Raw genomic sequence first — 27470 nt, forward strand, 5'->3', positions numbered from 1 at the left:
CTGTGCCCACGGAAGAGGCTCTGTCATAGCAGCCAAACAATTCCTCCAGTCTACTATCACAATGCCTATGAGCACTAATAAGGACCAATAAAACCAGTTTGTCTTACGCTAAAGCACAAGAAATGCTGACAGAAAAGCTCCACAAACTGGCTTTACTACTGACTCCTGTCCGCTGAGGTGTGCAGAATGGGAGTTCTGCTGCATGCAGCCTGCCAGGATGTGCCCGGACAGGAGGAGACAAAGTGGCTCGTGTGCGTGTGTGTGTGTGTGTGTGTGTGTGTGTGCGCGCGCTCGCACACGCACATGCAGACACCTTTCACCTAAACTACAGGTGGGGAAACTTCCCATGGGTGCGAAAAGTCAGCAGGGATTCACAATGAGAGGGGAAAAAAAAAAAACCAAGATGAAGAATCACTGATTCGCTGACAGTTCTTTAAAGAAAAGCTATCACAGCTGCCACAGGAATTTCTCTAACCACAAATTGCTAGACGTTACAACATGCTCTGGAGAAAGACACCAGTCAGGAGTTTGGAGACTCTTTCTGAGGCATCTGCTACCAGGCATTGCCATAGGGAGAGGATACTTGGCTAGCTGGATTTTTGGTCTGTGGTATTAAGGACATTCTAATGCTCTCCCAAATAAGTAATTCCTTACTAATTCCTCATACCTTGAACCTGGAATAAACTCCAAAGACCACATGGAAAATCCCGGTGGTTTAACACACACACCTAATATCTACTTGGGTAAAAGACTTGGGTAAAAGACAAATAAAATGGGATCGTTGTTGCTTCATGTTCTACACTGGTTCCTCATCCAAACCACTTCAAAACAACTTTTCCTCAATGATTCTCATCCATTGTTGAAATCGATTCTTTTAATGAATCATCATAATACATAATCTCAGCAGACAGTCTCTAAAGCTTTTAGAAGAAGGATAGCAACAAGTGGCCCTGATTTATAGTATCTCTTCTTCTTAAAGCCTGAGTTTTGCTACTTCAGCTGAAAACACAAGACTCTCCCAAGCATGATATGACAACTTGTTCTTTCCTTACAAAATCATTAAATGAGATTTTCATTAAAAATAACAGTGAAATAGTCTGGAAAGGGGAGTGAACATATTTTTTTTCCTATCTGGAAGAATTATTTTTGTATTTATACCTATATAACACAGACTTTAGTACTACCCACAATGTATTATGTGCATTACAAAAATTTTAAAACAAATCAGCTCTTGTCCTAAAGAAAGGATGAAAGGGGAGAGAATTAGGTTATAATTAGAAGTGATGTTAGTTGGTATAAGCATTATTTGACTAATTTATTTAGTTTTGTTTATTTTCTTAAATGGAAGCATCATATGGTTCTAAAGAGCTTTGCTGCTGGCTTGGTTCAAGTTGAATAATAAATGTTTAGCTAGTTTTTTTCTCTTCTTATTTTTATCACTACCACCATTCTGTGCCATTTTAAGGAAGGGATACCCAAGATGTTCTTTTTCATTCTGATGGGATTTTCTTCTACAGACTGAAATTTATCAAAATGAAAGAGAATATTGAGGAGAGACATCTTTGCTGATCCAGGGATACCAGGGCTGGAACATAGCAGTTTGTATCACAACCACCAAAACCCCTCAAAAACATTAAAGATTTGGTCAAAACAAGGACAAAATTATTGAAAAGCATTTTAAAGCAGCATCCTGACTCTCTTAAAATGTAGTTTTGATGAAAGTAACCCCTCTTGGAACTCTCAGCCATGTTAACTATGGAAGAAATTGTAAAATGTAGCAATTGGATCATAAACACTAATGATATGCTGCACTGATATGGGAAGAGATGTGATTTCTGCTCTACAAAAGAAACCTAAAAGCTTGAAAGAAAAAAAAAAGAAAAAAGAAAAGAAAAAAAAAAGCAGAAACATATTGCTAGGTTTGAGTGTGGGAGAGAACCTGCAACTTTTTAAAAACTATCATTCTTGGCTTCTCCTAATCTTGAAAGCAATGGCTGCTGGAAGGGTACACATTCATCCCTGTCTCTAGCACATTCACAGCATTCCAGGGAAACCTGTGGCAACCACATAGTCACAAACTGAATAGTTTCAAAAGGACAGTAACCATTTCTGAAGGTCAAGGATTGGGCTGTAAGATCACCTGCGTTTTAAAACGTTAAGAGTACATAGACATGAAAGTCAGGCTTATCTCCTTAATGTTATCATTCTCTCTCAATTCATCTCATTCCCATTCAGCATCTCCTGTGAGCAACGCTGTCCTCCCTTTCAGTCAAAGGCTAGGAATCCCTAGTCAAGGACTAGAGATCTGTGAAACAGATTATTGAAAAGCCCAAACCACCACCACCAACACCACCACCAACAACCCCCACAGAAAACTGTCATATTCAATAGTTTCATTCAAACTGATACTAGCAAAAGTAGTAGGCATAAAAAACACCCAAAAAATGAAATACAATACCTTCAAACCCAAACCATGACCACATTTTAAGCTAGTTTTTCCATAGCAATGTATCTGTGGGATACTGTGGGACTTAATAAAACAGCCTGATCTAAAGCTCTCCAGATGAAAAAACAACAAACCACTTTTGCCTCAAAAATATTCACACACAGTAGCCTCTTGAATAATTTTAAAGAATTCACAGATTTGGATCTCAGTAAAACATATCACATCAGTAGAGCAAAAGTAATTTTTTCTTCTTAGAACTTCTGCCCTCCATTTTGAGGGAAGTGTCTGAAGGAAGAAAAAAGTATTCTTCTATCAACTACCAAATATTCCTTCAAGGAAATATCCTCTCAGATAGTACTATTTCCACTTTCTTTCACGCTCTCTCTCTCTTTTTTTTTTTTTTTTTTTTTTNCCCTAAAAAAAAAAAAAAAGCAAAATAATGGCTGTGCATCTTGAATATGCCTTTCAAAATTAAAGCCAGTATTTTCTTCTCCCAAACACCTGCTTTGGTAATTAATACTTATTGGCATATACATAAGAATTCGTTAAATTTGTAATTGGCAAACCATCAACAAATTCCATTGACATCTTTGGATGTCTTGCAGGAGTTCTTCCAGGAACCACTGAACAAAACCAAGGAGATGAGCAGTTTTGTTTCTTTCCAGCTCTTCTCTGCAGAGCTGCCAGCTGCCAAACATTCTACGTAGTGCACTATCCATGCGGTGTGATGCGGGACGCATGTGAGCAGGAAGCAGCTTGACAGCTGTAACCACTTTGAAGACACAGTGCAATAATAAAAAATAAGAATATATCAATTCTGTGAGCAATAACTAATGAAACATGGGGAGATTCAACTGTTGAATTCAACTCTTTTTAGGCTGAATTTCTCTACAGCTGCAGTAATAGTGCATTTCATACTGTACAGATAATTCACGTAGGTTACAGATACCCCGAACTGTGGGAAAAGCTCCAGCTGGCATTTCTGTAGACTAGAAACTTATCTACACTTTTCAGAGATTTCCCTCCCTAATTTCTCTCCAATTGAGCGTCTGAGCGTCCTCAGTATTTCCCAGGCTTGTATTCAATGCTGCTATTAACTCCAGTGTTTCTTTTCAGTCTCTGTGTTTTCCTATTGCAGGAAAACACAGAGACTGAAATAGGAAATAAGGAAATATAGGAAATAAGCCACTTCACAAGAAGAAGAAGAAGAAAATCACTTGCTGACTACATTTAGTAGGTATGTTGTTAAAGTGAGAACACCTCATAAAAAATATGCAAGGTTTACATACTTAACCAATTTCTGTGTGTTCTAAGCCTTCCACTCTCATAAAAAAACAAAGCCAGATGCTTTAATTTGTGCTTGTATAACCTCAACTACAATGGCAGAACTGTAATCCTAAATATGTATTATAGTAAGCCTAATTATTATTCTAATTCTATTAACTCTTTTTGGCATTTGTAGAACAAGGAGAACTCAAAAATAGGCAAAATATTTGCAATTAGAATTCTGGAAGTAGAGCATGTAATTGGTCATTTCCTCTAGGAACAATAAACCTTAAATAAGAAATGGTTTGGTACAATGGTCCACCAGAAAAAGCTGTTCTGCATTGAAGGTTTCACAGCAAATAAAAATTCTGCATTAAAAAAAGATGAAAAAGAAAGAAAAAAGAGAGAAAAAAAGAAAACTGCCTGACATGATCAAAAAAGTGAAAACAACAAAATCAACAGGTTAAATATTTTATAAAAATAAGGTTAATATTGTAAAATTTAGATACATAACTGATATGTCTACCTCAGGTTCATTTTTAAAAGCAAATCATCCAAAAGTTTGTTAACAGACCTGTATGCATACTTAGGCATACACACATACAGAGGAAGAAATACCAACCAACATGAAAAGGAAGCATTTAATTTGGAATCAGTCAGAAGGAAAAAAGAAAAAGCAAGTGCCAAGAAATTCTGAGTCGAACCACTTGTTTATCCTATTCAGACCACAGCACTAGAAGTATTTCAAATACATCTGCAGGGGCAAAGCAAGAAGAAAATTAAGGTTTAAGCATCTAGGATAATATAAATGCAATTAGATAGTAAAAATCAATTCACTAATCATTTATAATGTATTATACTTTGTTACTTATTAATTTTAATCAACTATTAGTCTATAAAGAGCAATTCTAGCCTGATGGTTCTGGCTTTCAGCTATGAACACCTGGATCTTTGTTTTCTCACCCTGTTGCTGAAAGCAAAAACCAAATACTTGCCAGTCTTCTGGCTGTACCTACAGTACTGCTCAAATCCGGCTTTCACACGCCTCAGCTTTTTTTTTTTTTTTTTTTTAATTTTCCTATTTTTCACCTCTGCACAAGCTCATACATTTTTAAATGGTTGCAGTTTTTCTAAAGTTGCAAGAAAAGACTCCTCTACCTTGTAATTTCTCCTCATGGGCCCCTGCAGTAAGCTGATCTAGCACACATCTGTCTGATACGTTAACCATGCCAAACTCAGTTTGAAAGGTTTGTCTAAAAGCAGGCAGTATTTTAAAAGTAAGTATAGACCTGGGAAAACCCAACTCTGTTTTATTTTATAATGGAGATTTGGACTTTTCTGTACAACAGAATTAAAACATCCTCGAAATAAAGGAGGAAAAAAAAAAAAAAAGAAAAAAAAAAGCTACTCCAGAAAGAAAGGGCTGTTGACACGGGCTGCATATAATATTGAATGAAATACTTGCATAAAATGCTCAAAGGGGAAATATGGTCAATATTACTTCACGATGCTTGTTCCATTTTCTTGCTTTGATTAATAGGTTAGTTTCTTTGTGAAAATGAGAGCAAAAGTAATGCTGTTTCATTGTGCTGAAAGAGAACAAGATAGTCCCTCCCAAATTCTCCATCTTTAAGTGAATGGCTGCTATAAATTTAACTCAGAAGAATGTCTAAATTCACATTTAGGTTCAAGCATCAAAATTTGCAGCTGCCAGATACTGTTTAACAGCTGCCAACATTTAGGTGTTTTTATTCAGTGAAAGCACTCGGAAGTTTATTTTGAATATATTTGGGTTTCTTCATCTACTTCTGAAGAGAGGGGGACTCTTAGAACAAGCCTATCCAAACAACACTATGGATCTCATTAGGATACATATTCACAGCAGCTTTTAAAGGAGGAAAAAAAAGCAGGAAGTGAGGCCACTGTTACTGTATTTAGAGATACTCGGTACACGCATCAATCAGCCAAGACACCAACATGGCTACACTTCCAGATGGCTGGAAAATATCTGACCTCAACCGTAATGACTTTGTAATTTAAGTTGCAGCTGTAAGGTAAGAAAAGATGATCAAATTCTGACACACGTGAGGACAGGAGCCAGCCTAAAACTAGTTTTGCATCTATTGTTGAACATAACAACGTATGTGAGTACAACAACAAAAGATTCCTTGACTTCAGTCGCCACAAAAGCTCAAAGATGGGCATGGTCTGTAGGGAGGGCTGCCAGCCTTGGAAGATCATTGTTTCTCTTCACTCCAGTTTCCTCTTTTGGGGGTGGGGAAAGAAAAGACTACTTTAACCTAACACTTTTTTTTTCCCCCTTAAGGAGAGGGGAAAAAAAAAAAAAAAATCATTTCCAGGGATATGAGGCTGCCAAAACCTAGAATTACATGCAAATGGCAGCGACAAGTGATCTAATCCACATGCATTAAATCTTCCTGATTGCATCCAGAATTTGTGTCTTGCATCATAATGTTTTGTGCCCCCTTTCTTTGGAGTTTAGAGCCATGGTTGTATTTTGTCACTTATCTTGCACAAAATAAACAGAGCAATCTGGAGCCAATTTGAGCAGTTCAGCGTATCAGGCTACAGCTGGGAAAGCTTTTAAGGCGAGCGCTGCGTGTGCACAACAGCGCTGTGCAGGAAGGCCGTGCAGACAGCCCGGCAGACGGCCGGCAGCCCCTCCAAAAACAAGCCCGGCAGCCAACGCAAGCGGGACGGGCTCGAAGCTCCCCGGCCAGCCTAGAAACAGCAACAATCAAAACAGGGAATTAAGAAGTTCAGACCTAAGCATGGGAGTGTCGTGGCCATAAGTCGTTGTCAGGAACATTTCGGCTGCTCTCTGCCCATCTAGCAATAAAGCAACTCCTCTGGCATGTCTACAGTTTTTATATTTCATCCACTATAGGCCAGATGTCTTTTTTTTTCCTATTAAAATTAAGTGTAGCCACATGCATTAGCTTTACTATTGTAAACTATAACTTGAGTCAGGCAACTGGAGGGATTTACATCTGTTTTTCACATCAGTTTTCTGTGAGGAGCAATTCGAGTTTTGAACTCACTTGGGGCCTTAGCTATACTCAGAGTATCTTGACTCGATTCACTAGCAGAAAGAAACACACATCTGTCAGCATAAAGACATTAATACGAACCACAACTCTTTAGTTACTACCTAGCACACGGGACATTCAAAAAAAGGGGACAGGAATTTCCCCCTTAAAAAATATCTCTTCCTAGCTCTCAAGCCACACACATAAACTACAAAAATCAACTGAAATTCTATCTGACAATCCTCTAAACCAAGAATAAAAGAATAAAATAAGAGTAGAAGAATAAATAGTATTATTTAACAGTACTAGATTTAAACTTCAGGAAAAAAAGATTAACTTCTTTGTGATCTGATGCAAGAATTTTGTCTCCTAGAGGTCATTTTGTTTTCTTAGTGAAATAACATTGAGCCGAAGCAGGTAACTTTATTTAGTAGTCACCGATTAGATGGAAAAAACCTTAATCTTGCATAGTCATATTCAGCCCAGGCCTCTCCAAACTGCTGTTTCAGTTTTTGTTACAGGCAATATGCAAAAATCAAGCCAAGAAGGAAATGACTTGATTAACTTTTGTGGTGACACAAAAGTGCAAGTAATTAAGAGAAATGGAAGTTTATACAAATAATTTTATTCTCCTTTAATGATCTAAGCAGCTTTTTTTCATCAGTTTTCCTAAATCTGAGTTTGTGAACAATGGATTGTTTTCAAGATGAGGAAATGTCAGGGCATAGACTTCCCAAATGAATATTTCCAAGTAATTTTCTACTTGTTTACTTAACATCTCTGCTGGATGACAGGTAATAACATGGCCAAGTTCAACTGGAGAGGATGTCAAGTTGGCCAAAAAGGGGCAGAAGGGGCAACACTCTTCTTCACCCTTCTTTGTTGCATCAGTACTACATTCAAGTGAGTGATAAGGAAGAGCACTGGAGCACCTCAACTCAAGATGTTTAACTGAACAAAAAGGTTTTATGCTGAATATATAGATGTTTTTTCCATCTACATGCCCAAACCTGCCATCTTCTAAACACTCCCTTTCTCTGACTCTCTCCCTGTGTCTGAACCATGGTAGTTCAGCAAGGTCACTGGCGATTTCCTCCTGGCAAGATTCAGCTTTTCTCCAAGGCTGGATCCTTGAACCTTTTGCCACATTTGATCACATTTCCTGAATCCTGACATTGTAAAATATCTCCTCTGGCAACTATCTGGCATTACAGACTACATTCACTCCTCAAATATGCACATACAACTCTCACCAGTTTCTAAATGAGACTGTTCATATGTACAACAGAAACAACTGCAGACTTCAAAGGACTTTTATAACTAAGTAATGATCACTCTTGAATTTCTATCCTTTAGAGGCTTACTAGCTTCCTATTACATTTTTGATACTGGGAGAAAAGCTGAAGAAACCACAAAGCACCAATAGAATCCTCTGCCCAAAGAGAGTATTTCACTATTTACAGAGCTTTAACCCTGAATGACCAAGTTTTTCCCAGTACACCCATGCTTCAGAAATAAGCTAATCCTTTCATTTTCAGAAGAGCTCGTGCCTTGATTTCTATGCAGAAATTCCTTTTCTAATGGAGTGATATTAGAATCATAAAGTGAAAAGGATTTAACAGCTCAAGCCATGTTTGCAAAGGGAGTTTGTAAGGACTCCAAGCCTACCATCCTCTGTTGAGCACCCTCGATACCACTACATGTCAGAATTTAACTCTTTCATATTTATGTCCAACATATTCACATGATCACTCATTCGCTGGCCTCAGTCCAAACGGCATTGGCAAAGATCATTCAGTGAAATGAGCAGGGTAAGAGGAGGGAGGTGGGGGCTTCCTGCACAGAGTATGAAAGTAGAGGGCTAGGCAGCCCTTTGGCAGGCACAGCTGGAGCCAGAGAGCGCATTCATCTCCAGCTACAAAAATGTGATTTGTAACCTACCCTGAGCACCATGATTGTAGCTCTGGGTCCAAAATTCCCATCTTTCCACCACTCCCAATTTGGCAAATGAGTTGCTAATACTTCAAATCCATTTTCAAGTCTTTCACCACATTATGGATTAAGTGACCCATTAAATTAGCCAAGGTCCATGTTTTCCCAAAGCCTCCCTCCTTATTTGCCTTAGGCTGCAATAAGAGGTGCTCTTAAACCAGTTTCAAGGATGAGGCTAATTAAAACCTACACCAGAAGAGGTCAACAGCCCCTAAAAAGCCTGGACCAACTGCATTTGGGCTTCCTCTGATTCTGATAAAATTATCTGGAATTTTCTATTGCAAATGTTCAGGCTACCGCCCACGTCTCTTGGAGAGAAGCAGATGAAGCACAAGGTAGTCTCCAAATGCAGCTGGAAGTCCTCAACGGGTGCAGTGATGAGCACCTGCAGGCAGAAAGAGCCCTAACCTTTATCCCATTCATAAGCAGCCAGGAGAGCATCACTGATTACATCATGTTTTCCTCGGGGCAAGGATTTTTCTTTTCTTCACAGAAACACAGAATGGTGGAGGTTTTCACCTGCATACTTTTCACTCGTGTTAACTGCCTAATCAACAGAATCTGCTGCTTGCCAACAGCTAATGTTGACTAGTCCAAGTGAATCCTTTGTGGTGGGTGCAGTGCAACAAACAATTTAAACAAAAGTTTCGCTTCTTCAGTCAGTTGGAACCACAGAAATAAAACTCAGTGGCAGGTTTATTAAATGCAATATGGGACGCATTTAAGTATGATTTTGTGTCATTTGCAGCTTCATGAGAGCTGAAAAGGAAGCCTTAAAAGCAGTACTGTTTTAAAAAGTCAGGCTTGACAAAAAAGCCGCCTAGGATATCATTCCTAATATTCACTTGTTGCAAACGCTAATGCCATAGCAAAATATGTTACAGTGATGCACTGCAAACAGAAAGCAGCTTTAGTAATGACTTAATTCTAATAAGTTATTGTTAAAACTAGCACAAGAGCATATTTTAAGTATTACATTATTTATTTGTTAAAATACCTTTTTACAAGATAACAGCAGTGCAATGCTCCAATGTGTATACAACTCTTTCCAGTGATTAGTAAGACTTTCACAGACTAAACTACGTGATTGTATATAATGTTCTAATGTTAGTAACAAACAGCATGCACTACAGCTGTACCTTTTTTTTTCCCCCCATACAGAAATGATCAAAGCTATTTACTTAAAAATATAACTAATTATTGGTGCAGATTTCTGGTGCTTCACAACTAAGCTCAGCAGCTCTGCAATCATTCTACATACCTTAGGGTCAGCTCACTTCAATGTATACAAAGCTCTGGCTATATTTTAACTTGAGAAAATACAAACAGAGGTCAAAGCTAAGAACAGGCACGGGCAACATTCCACAAGGCAGCAGCGCTCAAAGTTCAGACAAAAGGGGTGGGTGTTTCTTCTGGAGAAGAAAATTGAAGAAAGGGAGATTGAAGACAATAGAAGACACATATTGCAGTCCCAGGGGCATATGAAGGCATACAGAGATTTGCAAATGTGATATAAAAAATTAAGAGGAATGCATAGGGAAAGCAGACTTCCACTGTACAGAAATGTAAGACTTAGCTGTAAAGAACTTTGAGAATACAAACAAGGATCCTTATGAAAGGGAAAAAATCAGCCTATTAACTGAAACATTTGGATGAAGAGCGAAAAAGCCCCTGACGTGTACTGCATTAATAGTTCTCCAAGCTAGTTTTACACCAGACATTTACATGGTCTGATATATGCCCATCCATGGCCAAACCTTAATAGCCATGAATAAAATACATAATCACTCTGAAACTCTTTCTCTCTGCTCAATTTTATTAGCCTTGAAGATAGCCTTGAAGAAAGAAAAAGACTTTTCTGCCTTCTAGCTATTTTAGATTTTTCTCAGCATAAAACCCAACCTCTACAGCTCCAGTAACTTTCATTTAAAAAAAAAAAAAAAAAAAGAAAAAAGAAAAAAAGAAAAAGCCCTCCTGTTTCCACAGGATACAGATGAACTAGTACCAATGCAACTACCTGCAAAACATTTTGTAATGATAATCTCGTTCTAGTTGCCCTCCCCCGGTCTTTCAGCACTGCGCTTCTGTTCATTTCTCTTCTTTCCTTTACCATTTTCCAAGGGAACTGACATTCAAAAATTCTTTCGGAGAGGGTGACCCAGCCACTCAGTAACATCAGACACTGGCCATTTCAATCTCCACTTCTATCCAACAGCTGGGAAGGTTAATGCTATTTTTCGATCCTCATCTCTAAATCCTATACCTCAGACTAAGAGATCTTGTTTTCTTGTGTCAGACTTTTATCACGATCCAAGCTGACTTCCTTATCTGTGCTAACACACCCTCTCTGCACCTGATATTCACGGCCCCTATTTAGTGTGGCAATATCCTGTCAAAAATTTAAATCGACATCACAGTGAAATCTTCATCTCCTGCTACTTGAGCCTACACATCCTGGCATTTTCCAAATCTCACATTCTCCATCTTCCTGCAAACATTTTAAAGCAGCAACCTATTTATTTATCTAACATCCCTCAAGATATCCTACCATATCCTAGCCCCTTTGCCTGTTCTGCACTTGTAGATGCATTCACCTGATCACGCCTTCACAAGTTCTTCCAGGGTCTTCTTTCCACTTCATAAAACTGAAGTTTATCTTTACCTCCACACTCAGCACATTTTATCTCTAGCTATTTACCCAGCTTGATTTCTTTCATTCATCTTCAATCACAGAAATAATTTCACCTTTCCTCATCTTTTTCTCCACAATTTAGTCTGCATTTCACTTATGCATTGATTCTCATGCGTACCTCACTGTTCCTGATCTGCAAAGTTACTGCCCTGAATTATCAAAAAAATATATTTTTAGGCACTGCCAGATAAAGATGACAATAGAGATTTGCATATTAAAAAGCTCTTTGTGTATTAAAAAATTCTTATCCTATCCTGCCAGATAAATATTCTTGTTTCTTTCTCTTTCAGAATACAGCCTATACATGTCTTATATAGAAGTCACGATTTCTCTATATTTTGTGTATCAGTGACTTGAAACAAACTTTTTCTGTCTTGCAAGTAGTTAGGCTGAATTTTCATAAAGATGAAACTACTTAATACAGAAACTTCGAAAATTCTTTCCAGAAGCGTGTTGAAGTGGCTACAAGCACTTCAAAGAAACATGCAATTCCTTACGCTGATCATAGGTGGGTTCCATGAAAAGCTTAAATTCATTCTAAACTTTTCTTAGGAATATAGAGGTCAAGAAAAAAAAACAAAAACCCAAAACACACAAACACACACACACACACAAAACCCAAGACACAACACACACACAGAGGAGGAGGAAAATGCACAGAACTAGTACATATATTTATATTTCATTTTTAAGGCAATCTATCTTTACCAGAGACAAAATCTTACTTGTAAAATATTATTTGTAATTTGAAGTAACTAACTTTTCTGCATGCTACAGAGGAGCTTTTTTTAAAAAAACTCCAAAAAATATGAATTACTAGGCATTAAAAAAAACTTACTTCTTCAACTTATGTTAAAGTGAAATCTACCACAAATGCAGATCTATTATCTCCTGTGCATAAGAATAAGACCAAGGAATCTAAAGTAAGAGAGAAAAGAATACAAATGTCGGTCATGTTGAGCTTGTATTTGGGAGGATTCCTTGTTCTTTTTTTGCATGGCCACCTTCCCTCGCGCATCCACCCGGAGCATATGCTCGATCTCTGGAACAGCATCCGCATACGGAACAGAGGTCCCTACCTGATCTAGAGTCCATATGAGCACACAGGCATGAAAACAAGTGGTAAATTTGCAAGCAACTTCAGAACAACACAGCAAGGACTCATTCAGACACGACCTCTACTCAGCTGAGGCCATTTTGCAACACCTGCAGCTTCTTCCACCTTCTTAAGGCAGACCAGACAATAGCAACTTAGCAAAGTCGGTCTGCGACAGCTTCTCCCCGTCCTTCTAGAATCATCCATGAAAGCAAGGGCTGTCCAACATCCATATGGTAATTCTCTCAGAAAAGCAATGCTTTTAAATGAATATGAAAACTTTGAAAGCTTCCAGGCGACACTAATCAACTGCAAAGGAAACCTGAAAGTGTATGTATATATGAAATCTCAGATTTCCATCTATTCACATTTTATATTAAATATTGATTTATAATTCTGTATGTCAGTATTTCATTAAATGGATTTCTTTCCACCATAAATTCTACATGATATTCCACAATATTAAATCAAGCTCTTCTGAGAAAACACAATGACAGTGAAAATTAAAAGAGAAAATTTAACAGATTTAACAGACGATTTAGCATGTCCACATTGATTGATTCCTAGTGAATTTAAAAGCACTATTTTTTCCGCTTCCTCCTCTCCTTACATATTCAAAGTTCAAAAGTTGGCCATACAAAAAATGAAGTTTCTTAGAAATGTAAGTTCTTGAAGAATAAGGTCAAAGCTTAATACCTTTAATAGTATCTGATTTAGTAGTATCTGATATTTTTGTAAATTCATGAAACAGTAGTCTGAAACAATTTACAGAACAAGAAACACATACTTAAAGGTGTGCCATGGAGCATGCACCTCCAAAAGAAAAAAAAAAAAAAAAAAAAAAAAGAGCTTTCTTAGCCTAAAGCTTCTCTAAGATTTTACCATCACCTGTGGCATTATAGCATGAGAGAGTCTCCTACAGAAAAGGAAAGATATTTTAACATTTAGATACTTTAGATGGGCAATCAAGCAAACTGATTGAAATCCAGAGTCAGCAACAGGTCCTAGCAAAATACAGAAAGCACAAATTCCTTCCCTCTCCGCCTCAAGTTACTGATGCATTTCCACTGTGTAAAAAAAATAACCTGAGGTGCAGTCCAGCTCTAAAGCAAGAAGCTAAGGAAAGCCAGTCAAAGTTCAGAGTTGCCAAAACCAGCAAGGTTCTTTGAATAAGCAAATAAATAAAATGGGGTTTCATATAATGAAAGCTTAAAAACTAACAACACACACTGGGGGGGACATTTTTCCTTTTCTTGTTTCTGGACTTTCAAGAAAGGCCTGAATGTACCAACCACAAAAATCAAACACACACACTTACCTCTTATGCTTACCTGTTTATAATGGTAAAAATGAAAAGACGACGACATTGACAGGCTTAGAAATAAATGAACAGCAACAACAGAGAAGTACTTCTCTTATAATCCTGAGTCTCATAGCATCTAAAATCAACCAGAACGTGTGACCAATTTCTTTCTGTGTTTCACATCAATTAACTGGACTAATTTTAATTTTCAGAAGGCTTTCAACAAATCCTCCTTCACAGCATTCACAAAATAGGCACAGTTGGAAACCTCAAATACTTCCCTTTCATTGCTTCTAATGAGAGAAGTAGAATTGTCTTACTGATGACATTGACTCCATCTCACTTAAATATTTATATGGGTCTCAAAAGACGCAAAGTAAGGTACAGCATTTTCCTATCCTGCTAACCTATTACAGATTCCCCACTATTGCATGATGACACAAGTTGGGTAACAATTATTTCAGAAATAACTGGGCTGCATTCAGCTCACGCTGCTGAACAGAATATAAGTATTTTTGTATTGAAATCCAATGACATTGGGAAAAACAGATCTTGCAGGAAGACATCATCCAACTAGGGCCTTGAGGTGGAGGTCCACTTTGCCTCCTTCCCCTGCATATGTTCATCAGTAAAGCTCCCTCTCCATTGAAAGGAGCAAAAAAGTGACAACTGCCTGCAGAAGTGCAGGATGCCTCCTCCTCCTCCCTGCTACAGTCAGTGCAGGGAGCGGAATTACTGCTGCTGCCAAGAAGGGGAAGGGCAGTGAGCAGGGCCAGAGCCTGGGTAGCCCCATCACACAGTGGCAGTAGGTCAGCTCCCATCCTCTGGTCATCAGCCCTTCTCTTGCCCCCAAGTCTGAAAAAAATGCTTTCTGCTTTCAATTCATGCCGGGGAAGATTTAAAGCCTTTCAGGTTTTGTTACTGCTAATATCAGGTAGCCAGTAGCACTACATGAGTCAAAACAAAATAAAATGACCTATGAAATGAAGAACAACATCCTGTGCAGACCAATTCTATAACTGCACATAAAGGAAGAGCCCAGCTCTTGGGGCTAATCCCTTGAGAAAAAGAGCAGAAATAAGACGACAAAGCAAATTCACTCATAGTTTTACGGTATAAATGTCTGCTCTGTGTTACACATGCAGCATTTCTTTGCAGGACTGGGGCCTTACAAGCAAGCATATCCTTATATCTAATCAGATCCATATGGAGGCCAGCAAGAGGAACCATCTACCCTAAAGCAGGGCTCCGAAGTTTATTACAAGTAACTGAAATTACTTCAAATGTAACTTACAGCATTTAAGGAGCAAGTTTAGCAATACCAGTGTCTCAGTATTACCAAAAACACAGTAGGCCAACAAAGAGACTTGTTTTACCTACAGTATTTCCAAAAGGCAAATTTCTGAGAGTCTCAATTTGAACAAAGTAAAAGAAACCACAAGCAACATGGAAACAAAGATACAAAATGGGAAAGAGAGAATCCTGGGGAGGAGTGGGAAGAAAAAAAAGCAACCCCCCCAGCATATCCCCACACCGCTCTTGCTTCTCCCTGCTTCCAAATGAAAGCCAACGGCAGCTGGCTACACAGGGCACCAACACCTCTTTTATGTAACGCAAAATACTGTGCTTTGTATGCTTTTGCCTTTTATGCTGTTAACTATTGAATGCCTTGTTTCTTGTGAACAAAAGGCAAAGAAGGATTGTGATACAAGCAACATTAATACAACATTTTAAAAAAGAAATCTTATTTAGCAGATAGACCAGTAGATACCATTAGATATGTATTTATTTAAAAATGAAGTGATGTCAACCTACATGCAGGATTCTGGTACACAGAAGTTTGGAGGGAATGCTACAAACAGATGCCAATATCAACAGCACAAGCATGCAGTTTAGGTTTTTTAAAACTTTTTAATTTTGTGCGCGAATTTAGCATTTATGAAAGAGAATTAAATAGCACTGACGAGTGCCAGACACAATATGAGCAAGCAGCAGACAGTTTCAATGCACAGCTTTGTAAACGCATCTCATTTCTGCTCTCCAACATTCTTGCCGAAAGTCTAGGTCACAGAACAGGACTTCAGAGCCTTCCCTTTGTGTGATTTAAGCTCATGATTGTGCCTCAGAATTAAACAGAGAGCCCTGTTGATAATAGTGGTAAAGGATCCCATTTGAGGAAAATTTCTCCCCTCTGATCTTCACAGCATGAATAATGCTTACTCTGTACATGTTCCAAGCACGGAACTCCCATTGAGGTTTCATAAAACAGCACAGAAAACACAGCAAAGATCTACACTGCGGATAAGCTACACACAGCCTGAATTAGCGAGTAACTTTGCCCTTAATTTGAACTCGAGCTCTTCCCCACACTGCATTTGAAAGATCCATTTGTTGCTCTGTTTTCCAATTGTTCTACAAATGTGGCAGAAACGCGAGCCCGCTCCCCCTGACGGCTAGCAGGAAACATACATTTCCAATGACACGCACAAAAATTGCTTGCCTGAGATGAGTTGATGAAAAAACATCTGTTCAGTATAAAGTTGTACATTCAGCATAAAAAGTAATCTTGCTGGCTCAATATAAGCAAGACAAAAGCCACACAAAAATATATGTCTTCATAGAGCTTATGCAGTATTATATTTTCAATGCTTAATATGTATTTTTTGTGTGATAGAAGAGCTACTGAAAGCACAAAGCTAAAGAACCACACCTTCCCCCATATAATTCTGGCATGGAACTTTTGCTATCCTTTTTACACACCACAGGGCTGTTCTTTTCCATCAAGGGAACATAACACTTCTACTGCATCAGGATATCATGCAGTTGTGTGCAGATAAATCAGTCTGGAAGTTTTTGTGCATCACTGGAACTGTCTATTATTCTGACCTTTCTAAAGTACAAAAACAAAGAGTCAAACTGATCTCATGGAAAACCGTATTTGATGCATAAAAAATTCCAGCAGATAAAGATCCAGCTCTACAATAGCTGTATTGCACAATGCACTTTTTCATCCTATTCAATCTTTTTTTCTCCTTTCCAGCACAGCTTTACTGGTAGAAGCAACCCTAGTGCAGACGGTTTCAGGCGACTGCTTTCATTGTGAGCAGCCTCAGTAATTAAACAGGTCTCATTAGTTACAAAGCCTGCTGTTTTAGGTCTACACTCCCATTCACCATCACTAAACACAAAAGGAACACAGAGGAAATTTTAATAATAATAAAAAAAAACCCGATGAACTTTTCATATGCTTTCATTAAGCAAGATAAATAAGAAACAACTGAAAAAGTTGACTAAAGTTGACTTCTCCCTATGCCTGGGCACTGAACCGAAGTCCTGAAATGGATGTAGAAGAATCTGATACACAGCTTACTGGTTTCAAGAAAGAAAAGCAATATTTGGAAGTTTACTAAATGAAATAATTTGCTGGAGGGAAGGTGTTTGCAGCTAAGGCACCTGTGCTTATCTCCCAATTAAGAGGCAGTAGAAGATGCTTGTGCAGTCTCCTTGCTGAGAATGCACTGAGCCTTTTAGAATTTCATTAAAGCAGCTCTTCAAATCTATAATTGAACAGGTTTACTATAAATTGTGCCTGACAGCATACACTCCAAATTAGCTCTTCTAAGAAAATCAGATACTAATTGCTATACCAAATCCGTTCTTCTGTTAGCTCAGATAACATGAACTTAGGAAGTCTCTCTAAAGTTTCTGCCAGGAAAAGGAAAAAAGTTGATTTATTCAAGAACAAATTTATTAGGATAAAGATAAAAACAGGTCTCAAGGAACCAGGGAAGGGTCCTGTAGGGCATCCTGTAAACCAGATTCCCTCTTTCTACCAAAAGAAGTATTCTATTAAACAAGAGCTGCAGTGTGCTAAACTGAAAGAGACCAAAAAATCTCTTTTAGGAAAAGGATAATACAAACTTTCAGAAAATATCTAGGTGTGGGTGAAAGAGACAGAGATTGATTGTATAAACATCAATAATTATGTCCTTGACAATTCCTGCTGTTATTAATCATAACCCTAATATGAAAGACCACCATCTTTTGGAAAGAAAACAGTCAGCCCTGTCACATGCTCCATTATGGACAGGATTTATGTGGTTTCCTCTTAACAATGTAAACCAAGGCTTGGAGAGGAAAATTCTACATATTTTACCCTTCAAAGCCCCCTTATGGCAATTAACAGATACTACAGTGCTACTCCATATGTAAGGATTAACATAAATACTGAAGAAAAGAATGGTTAAAAAAGAAAATTACAGATCTAGTCAAAATTACAATTTTTTAAGGATATTTAAAAAGTGCAAGTTAAGTGAAACAGAGGACGTTAGTTTTAAACACAGAATGGAAGTCATGACAATCTTTTGCTCTAATGTTGGCAAGTTTCCCTCCATATTACTTGCAATATGTTACAACAACTATAAACACATGCTATACAGCAAATCCCACTTCTTGCCTCAAACCATAGGTCTATATTTGAAACAAGGTTTAGACTCTAAGCCAATGTTAATAATGCTGAGCTAAATTTGTACTACTTCAATGCTTATTATGTCCTCCAGTTATTTTAAATGAAAGTCCTTTTCAAGAAAGTTATAGTTTATAGTTATATTGTCCTACGTTTTCAAAAAGGAAAAATGAATCCTATGTCTCAATTTCTTTGGTTTCAAATGGACAAATATCCACATCCAAATATCTTGGATACCCTAGACATCTGCCTTACCTACCAGACCATTGGCCCCACTGATTTCATTAGTACAGAAGCACTTGTATATGAAGTAAACAAGCTGCTCTATAATGGCAAATTCAATAATTTTCAAACTAATGCCTGATATACAAACATGACACCAAATACCTTCAAACTCTCTAATCTACTTGTTTTATTGATCCAGAAAACAGCTTCCATATCTATACAAAATGCAGAGAGAACCAGAGATTGATTTACTTGATGCAAGTAAAGACTTGTGGAGTCAGACCTTACTAATGACCAGTTTACTTCATTTTTGGCCCAATATTTCCTTTAGGCCACTAGGTTCATTAGGACTTAGAATTCACTTACATATTTATACACATTTTACAATGTCCTTTTAAAATGTGTAGTAGTTTCCTCTGCCATTTGGCATGTTTTCAAGGGAAGCCTGGTTAAGGCACAACATACACAAATTAGAAGAAATATTAAAGAGCTTAATAAAGAGAAATCTACCATGAAAGTAAAAATTACTCAAGTTCTAGTACATTTCAATGAGCATCCACTAAAATGTGGCCTTTAATGGTGGTGGATAGTAGTTAACAGTGGTGGAATCATACAAGGCTGTATGTTTGTTGCAGTTGTACTCGTTGGAACAGTCAGAGCAATTTTTTTTTATTATTAATTTTGAAACAAAGAGAAGCAAATATTGAAGGGTGAACTTTGACCAAAACAGACATGGAACAATAAAGAATTTAGCAGAATTTCATTTTGCAAGTGTGGAGTCTCCAATGCTTTCCTCTACAACTTTCCAGCACCCAAGCTACCATACTATATATAGGTTGATAAAAAAAAATTATATATAGAAACTGTGCTGTGGAAATGAGATTCTGTTCAATAAAACTGTAGCTATTTTATAAAATTTTCTAAATTCTCTGCTGCAATCTTTATTTAAGTTCTTGAGTTATCTTACTAACTCTAAACTCCATAACATGGGAACAGTTATACCAAAGGGAGTCACCAGTATGATAGGAAAATTTGCCTTTCATCATACCACACAAAAGGAGGGTCTGCAAGTTCTCCTAGGACATGTAGGGCTGGGAGGGGAGGTACAGCTAGAAGACAAATAGGGGAAAAATAAGGGGGAAAAAAAAAATGTATCCTTGGCATGAAGAAAATAGTAGAAGGCAAGGTTTAAAACAACTCAGACACTGAAAGGGAGACATATTTTCATTATACTTTTATAATATATACACCAAAGATGATTGGAGAGACCTAGCTTTAGGACACGCAGGAGCATTAAAATAAAACAACAACAACAAAAAACACTTATATCATTTCAAGTAAAAGTGTAGACCTAAGTCACACACTACTTTCATTACTTTAGGTAATGCAATTCTGTAACTTCTTACTTATATTCTTACTAGCAGGGCACACCAACACTCATTACAAAGGACTTGGAAGCTGTGCAAATAGCCCACACAGTGATCTCCTAGAGCACCATTCTCCCTACAAGACACCAAATTGTAGATCCTCTCGTGTTGCTTTTCAACCTGATTTATGTTTCTTTTCAACCTATTTTCTAATGCTGATTTTAAAATATAAACAATCTGAAAACACCACAAATATAATACTGAAAAGCTGAATAGCTATTATGCCTTTTTTGTCTCCTTCTTCAAGTACTTAATGGTTTCAACATTTGTTTTCTGGAAACCAGATCTTTAATGCATACAATGTTTTATGTCTGCAGAGAATACTCGTGTGAAATGAAGTGAGAAGGCTGGAAAAAAAAAAATGAATCACCTCCTTGTGATCTGCCTAATCTAGACTCAATTTCCTTGCATTTCAATCATATTCAATTCCACTCCTGGCAGTTTGAAAATGTTAATTAACTAAACATAAGTCTCATTAGATAGGATAGAAGCTGGATTCTCCTAATTTTTCTTTAAATGATTTTTAAGCTGATTATATAGATAACTACTGTTAAAATCAGGGTATATACTATAGAAATTTGAAAGAACCAATGTTTTATAAACAAAAAATAAACTTCTCTTTTTAACTGAGTGATAATCTGTGCTTCCAACTCAGATGTCTTTAGTTCTACTCCATTATGTGCTGATTAAATGGTACTGAAATAACTACACCAGGACCACATCAGCAAAGACTGAAATTTTTCCATACGGAATATGGAATTGCTATAATTTTCCATATGGCTTCACTTACTTTCAGTTCCAAATATGAAAACATCATAAACAAAAGCAGGCACTTTCACAGACCAGCTATCAAAACCCGTTAGGGTCAAAATTTGAATACTAACATAGCACCACAAAGCAAATCAGTTTGGAGTTAAAATAAAATTTCAAATGATATACAATGCAGCCAGCAAATTCAAAGCACATCATTACATTTTCATCAAAAACTTTTTTTCTTTCTTTCTTTCAAACATTCATAGAGAATGAATTTGCCATTTTGACACCTTTGGTGGTAAAGCCTGGACAAAAGACCAATTGTCAGCTTTGGAAGGTTATTTCCCACTCCAAAACAAAACCAATTATTTTCCTGAATTCTAGCCAAGTAGCTGTATTCCCAAAAGGTTGTGTTTCCTTCCTAAAGAGGAAACAAAAGAGAGTGTTTTATAATATATTACCTGGATTATCCTACTAATCTAGAAACTGGATTAGGTTTCCACTGAGCTAATATATACACAACTTAAATAGTAATTTGGCAGCCTGGGCTGTGTCATCAAATATTAAACTTGTTATTAATAGCTCTTTGCTTCCTGGGGGTATGGTGCCAGTGAAGCATCTCAAGCAAGATGAAAATTTACCTGTTACCTGTAAATAAGAAAAAAAAAAGCTTGTGCTTCAAAATCCTCGCCGCATGGCAGTTTCTCTAATTTATAGGCTGAGCAGACAGTTCCCTATAGCTCAGTGCAAACCAATTTGGTAGGTATGTTTCAGTAAGGGTTCATTCTTGGCAGATATTCAGTGACTACGTTGACAAGTAAAATGTCCCCAACTTCACCACTGTTCTCAAACTTTTACGATACTGCATTTACTCTAACAGGAGTATTTTCCATACCCACACTCATTCTGAGTTATCCTCGAGACAATCACAGGAGTGAGGGGGAAGAAAAACTGCTGTATATGGAATAAAATCCTTGTTTATTTTCAATCAGCCTTTGTAGTTACAAAATATATGGAGAGAAAAATAGAGGAGTGAGAGTTTTCTGCATTCGGTTGGTTGGACACTGTATCAAAGGTATTACTAGAAAAATATTTACACTCACCAGTAGAGAAAATAAGAACTGTGTTATTCCAAAGATCGTACTTTTTCAGAGCATCAGTAAGGTTTCCTACAGCTTCATCCATAAGTGCCACCATTCCTGAATAACGGCGCCTCTTTTCATCCTTAATGTGGGAATATGGTTTCATGTATTCCTCGGGGACCTCAAGAGGCTCATGGACAGATTGAAAAGCAAGGTAGAGAAAGAGAGGCTGTGGAGGAAGGGACAAAATGCATATTTGTTGAATGTAAAGCATTAAAGGCAAGAGTTACTAGAGCAAAAACATCTGTCATTCATCAAAAGGTACAGGAACGACATTTTCATTTCTTTAAACTTTTCGTCTCCTAACCCCTAAGCAAAAACTACTCAAACACTGAGAAATAATGTATGCAATCATGTGAAAAACATCAGGTGCACCTTTTCTTCATAAGCACAGATAAGGGAGCTTTGGTGACTCTTCTCCCACTAAACTTTTTTTGTCCTTTTTGGAGATGGAGCCTTTTAGAAGACATGCTAAATGGGTTCCACAAACTCATTTGCCACAACCCATGTCAATAAAAATCAAATAAAGAAGGGTAGCAAACCAGGGTTATGTAGGCAAAGTTAGTTCAGATGAGAAGCAAGGCAAGTTTCACGAGCACTAATTCTCACATTTAGTTGTCTTCCATCCTGCTGAAAATTCATAGCACAAGCATAAGACTCAGCATTAATATTATTCTAAGTATCCTTTAGTGTTAAAGTTATCAAATTAAGTGACAGCTGCTGACTGTACCTTCTCAGTCTTATGATTGGCTATGAGATCTATAGCTCTTTCAGTGAATAAATTAGTGGAGTACACATTTTTAAATGTAGTCACAACTTCTTCTCCATCTCGGAAGTCCAGAGCACAGCGTGTTACGTTCTTTGCTTTGATGAGCACACAGTGGTCATGAGAGTAGTAATCCTCACTCCCCAGAAGATAGCCTAGAACAGGAAAGGTGACAAGCAAACAGGCACATCAGGTGAAACAAGGTCAGAGATAAACATCAAAAATTTGATGATTTTAAGCAAAACACTCCTCCAGGACTTGATGATCCCTGGACAAGGCTCACTAGCTCAGTATTCAACACTTCTTAGGCTTTTCATTGCTAACACAGAGAGTAATTTCAAAAAATATAAAACATTTTGATAGGTAATGACTGTGCCCATGACTTATATCAGAAATCATCATTAAGTAACACACTTGCAGCAAGCAATAGTACCTGGCCTGACCAGGTACTATTATGATTTTTAGCTTGTATGATTTTGTATATTTGCCTTTTCACAAAAGATTTCTCTCTATTAAAGTTTGGAGTTATTATTTTGTTTGCCTTTACTCAACAACATCAAAGCATCCAGCATTTTTAATGTCAGCTGCAAGGCAATTTCTGATTTGCTGCTGACACCAGCTGGTGAAAAGAAATATTATTTAAAGATCTCCAAAATAAATAAATTGATATAAATTATGGTAAAGAATTGCTCTATCAAGGCCCATTCTAGCAAGCTTTGAGTAGCTTTGCTTTTCGCAGACCAGAAACAAAACATTTCACAAACTTCTTTTGAAGATTGAATGATATTGAAATATTCCATTCAGTGAAGGCATCCTGAGAAAAAACAACTGGGGATTAGTAACTTTATATTTAGTATCAAATGGGAAGAGATGCCTCACAGGTTATCTGAGTAGAGACTAACATCTGTGATACTTGTGCAAAACTATCAGACGTCCAGATCTAATGCTGGGACATTAGCATTAAGACAAGAAAAATAAATCAGATGTAGTCACAAGTTGTGTGTACAAGTTACTTCCCAACTTGAAATTCTTGTAACACGCTTTTTGGATGCAGTTTTACAGAGTTTCTTAGACCACCTTCTTTGCCACTAGGTCTGGGAAAGCAATTTAAAAGAAATTATGCTCCATTACCAAAGCATGAGCACATCATGCTACGAAATGTTGTGGTATAAAGTGCTTTTAAAGGTTTCTCTTTTTTAAAAGAACAGCTTATCAGATATATTTCATTATTTACCAAACAATGAATGTCTGCTCTCTGACCTAACACAAAAGTTTGGTTCAAAGGGGGCTGTAGAAAACATACTGATGATACACCTTGAATTTCCTAAATATCTTTTCTAAATTCATAACTATGACGTTTTCTTCAGTAAATCTTAAGCCTTTGACATGCATTTAAAGAGTTACTTTAAAAAAAAAAAACACACTTTAAAACGGGCATGCTCAAGTATTGATTTAAGGTTACACGAACAGTAAATCTACTACTCTTAGAAGAATCATTTCTCTTTTTTTTAAGTGCTATTTGTATTACTCATATTAACATTACCAAAGAAAGTATCGAATCCTCTCCGTGTTGGAAGGCATTCCTTCCTGTACATCCCCAAATGCCACTTCCCCACCATGTGGGTAACATATCCTGCCTCTTTAAGGAGCTCTGGGAGTAGCTTCTCATCCAGGGGGAGGCAGTTGGGTTGGCAGGGCCAAATTATTTGGTGTTGTAAACCTGTGTGGATCTAGAAAGAGAGAGAGAAAAAAAAAGGAACAGATATTAGTTACAATTTCATATAACACCTTACACAATATACACATTCAGGTATGCAACATTGTAAGTGAGGACAAGAAGAAGTAAAATATCAGGGCAAGAAAGCAGGAGTTTTAGAGAATGCTGTTTTCAGGGCTGCCCTCCGCCCCGAGGAGAGCAGTGACAGGGGCCAAATCATGTCATTCTCTAAAAACCTGCCACCACAGCCTGTTCGAAGGCTATGGGCAACATCTGAACATGGAATGAGAAATGTGAAGGGACACTGGGGACAGGCTGGAAATAGAGCCCTGCAGGCAAGAACTTGTGTCTGCGTGGGAGGACAGTCACTGGGAAAAGGGTGCTGAGGGCCACGAAGGCAAGTGTTTGTGTCACTGCCCTAAGCAGACATGAAAAATACATCCATAGATAAACATGTGTACATACATACATATATACATGCATACTTAAAGGGAGCGTAAGCACTTTTAGAATAAATATTTGAATGCCAAGGATAAAGCAAGTTTTAGATGTAGCCTAAATCTGTAGCTAAATCTGACCTGTAATAGCTCCACATAAGTTTCCAGTCTTATAAAGTGACTTATTGTATGTCTTTACAAAAACATCATGCAAAAGGCATTACGTGAAATATTTCTTGTATTACTGATAGGATACTCCAGCTACCATGTACCATAATTGTACTTTTGTCAACTACTCTAGCCCTCTCTCAAAAACAAAAGCATTTATCCTAAACCTAGGACAGGAAGTAGACATTCATTTTTAAATATCTTATTTATTTACTAACTATTTCCAGCAACAAGCCTTTCTTAAAGCAGAAAATTTCCAGGGCCCTCTGGGCCACAGGACAGCTAATTTCATAACTGAGCACTTCAAACCAGAAAACCACATAATTAAAAGTATCACTTAGCATCACGGTGAATTCACCTTTAAATTGAATGAGTCCTGATCTTAGCTGAGTGGGTAAGTGGGCACTCATGAAGTTCACAATTTTTAATATTTTTCACTATATTTTTAATATAGTGAAAGACAGAAGCTAATAAGGTACTGTAACTTGTTCCAGTGCCTCTAGAAGGCAAAAATAAGGAGAGAATAAGATAAAGTCCATAATTTTCACAAATCAATACCTTTGCTCTTGGTTCATTTAGAACAAAATGCTTATCAAAATTCCAGCTCTGGAAAGGACCACTACTTTATTAAATCTCAAAGCAAATATTAATTAGTGGTAAAACAAAACAAAATTGTGCACATCTGCTACATAATTATTTCTTGCACAGCATATGGCAAGTAATTTTATATAAAATTACTGCCATTTTCTAGTATTATTTTACTCATTTTTAAAAAGGTCAGCACTGAATAACTACATTATCAAGTCAGATGCATACCAGTTAAAAAAAGGCTGACCTATGAACCTTTCCACTTTTAAGAGCAATGCAGAACCTCCTGTTAATGACATATTTCTACACAAGCAGCTTAAAGTACAAATTGTATTCTAGGAGTGGTGAAAATGAAGAAAAGGATTATCTTAGGTTATGCAGATACAAATTAAGAGAGTTGAAGACTTTAAGTTAAAGAATCAGCTGTATCTTTCTGTTCTTTATTATGGACTCCTGAGGTTTCTAGGAACAGGCCGAAGCTGCCACCAAAGGGTATCATCTAGAATGACCTTTATGAGAGAACAAGACAGAACAACATAGCCAATAGTTCAGGGGGGCATTTATTTTCATTCCCAACAGCTTCCTTAACAAATCACTATGATTAACACACATATAAATAGGATTTTCTGATAGAGATGGAAGCTAAACCTAATTCTTTATCAGTTCCTTCTTCCTGTTCTTGCTTTATTTCTTCCTTCCCTGTTTTTGCTAGAGTTCTTCTAAAACAAGGAGAGAGGAAGCAAGAGGACAAAAAAGTTTTGCAACATGTTGAAGGTTGATTCTTACAGCTACGCTACTGGAAACGGAGGGTATCAGACACCAGACGCAGCCAGTGTGGACTGGCTGGAGTGTCCACATAAAGGAGGATGCAGAGGTTAGGATGTATCCACATATTGCCCTGCAAAACAAGCTGCACAAACCTTACCTGCCCGTGCAGTTAAGGGCCTAACAGAGGAGGACAGCACGGGAGATATTTTTCCAAAGACACCAGGGTGCCTGACCTGAAGCACAGGCACTTGTAAGCTTTCCTGAAGGGCCTTGCAACAGACCTACACCTAGTCAACTTCGAGGCCTGTAACAAAAGGAAGATGGTTTATTCGCACATAAATACACCTCATCTTCATAAATATGAACAGTCTTGCTCCAAGTGATTCTTTGAGATAAAAGCAGGCCTCACTACATAGATAGAATAGCAGACAGTAGGAAAATGCTCCATCAAGTAGCGTTAGCACAATGTGTCCTATTCAGAGGATAGGACCAGAAGGACCACAAGAAAGGCCCAAGAATGAAGCAGGGGAGAAGCCGGGAGCCACGGCGAGGTGCGCACCGTCCCTGGGAGGCGCGGGGGTGCAATGCCGAGCAGCGCGGGCCGCTCATGTTCGCGCTGGTCGCCGCTGGATTTGCACTGTGGCGGGCGGGGGGACGCTCATGGCGGCGCCCTCCTTGGGGGTCACCCGCTGCCCGCCGGGCGCGGCGGTCGAGCAGCGCCACACGCCGCGGCCCCGGCGGGACGCGCTGCTGCCCCGGCACCGCGGCGACGGCGCCCGGCAGCTCCGCGCCGCCGCTGCGCGCTCCGCCTCGCCTCGGCGGCGGCCGTTGAGGGCGGCCGTTGAGCGCGGCCGTTGGCGCGGCCGTTGGCGCGGCCGCCGCGCCGCCCTACCTGGTAGCGGCCGCTGAGGAGCTGGCTGCGCGAGGGCGTGCACAGCGGCTGTGTGTAGTAGCGCTCGAGCCGCACGCCGCCCGCGCCCAGCGCGTCCAGCCGCGGCGTGCGGATGGCCGAGCCGTGCCAGCCCACGTCGCCCCAGCCCAGGTCGTCGGCCAGCAGCACCACGAGGTGCGGCGGCCGCGCGGCGCGCAGCGGGCAGCAGAGCAGGCAGCAGAGCAGGCAGAGCGGGCGCCAGCCGCCCGCCCGCAGCGCCATCGCCGCCCGCCCGCGC

General features: G+C 38.5%; 1 protein-coding gene across 1 annotated transcript in view; it reads right to left on the bottom strand.

Annotated features, from left to right (window-relative positions):
- Positions 1–27454, bottom strand: part of ARSB (arylsulfatase B) — a 50597-nt gene extending 23143 nt beyond the window's left edge. The window contains exons 1-4 of the mRNA XM_026035412.1: positions 27194–27454; positions 24167–24353; positions 22588–22778; positions 21819–22026 (exon numbers count right to left, since the gene is read on the bottom strand). Coding sequence (XP_025891197.1) covers positions 21819–22026; positions 22588–22778; positions 24167–24353; positions 27194–27454 — 847 coding nt within the window. The remainder of the gene's footprint in view (positions 1–21818; positions 22027–22587; positions 22779–24166; positions 24354–27193) is intronic.
- Between the last annotated feature and the right edge of the window lie 16 nt (positions 27455–27470).

The sequence above is a fragment of the Nothoprocta perdicaria genome, unplaced genomic scaffold (assembly GCF_003342845.1).
Source record: "Nothoprocta perdicaria isolate Ctin4 unplaced genomic scaffold, notPer1 scaffold_1, whole genome shotgun sequence".
Taxonomy (NCBI): Eukaryota; Metazoa; Chordata; class Aves; order Tinamiformes; family Tinamidae; genus Nothoprocta; species Nothoprocta perdicaria.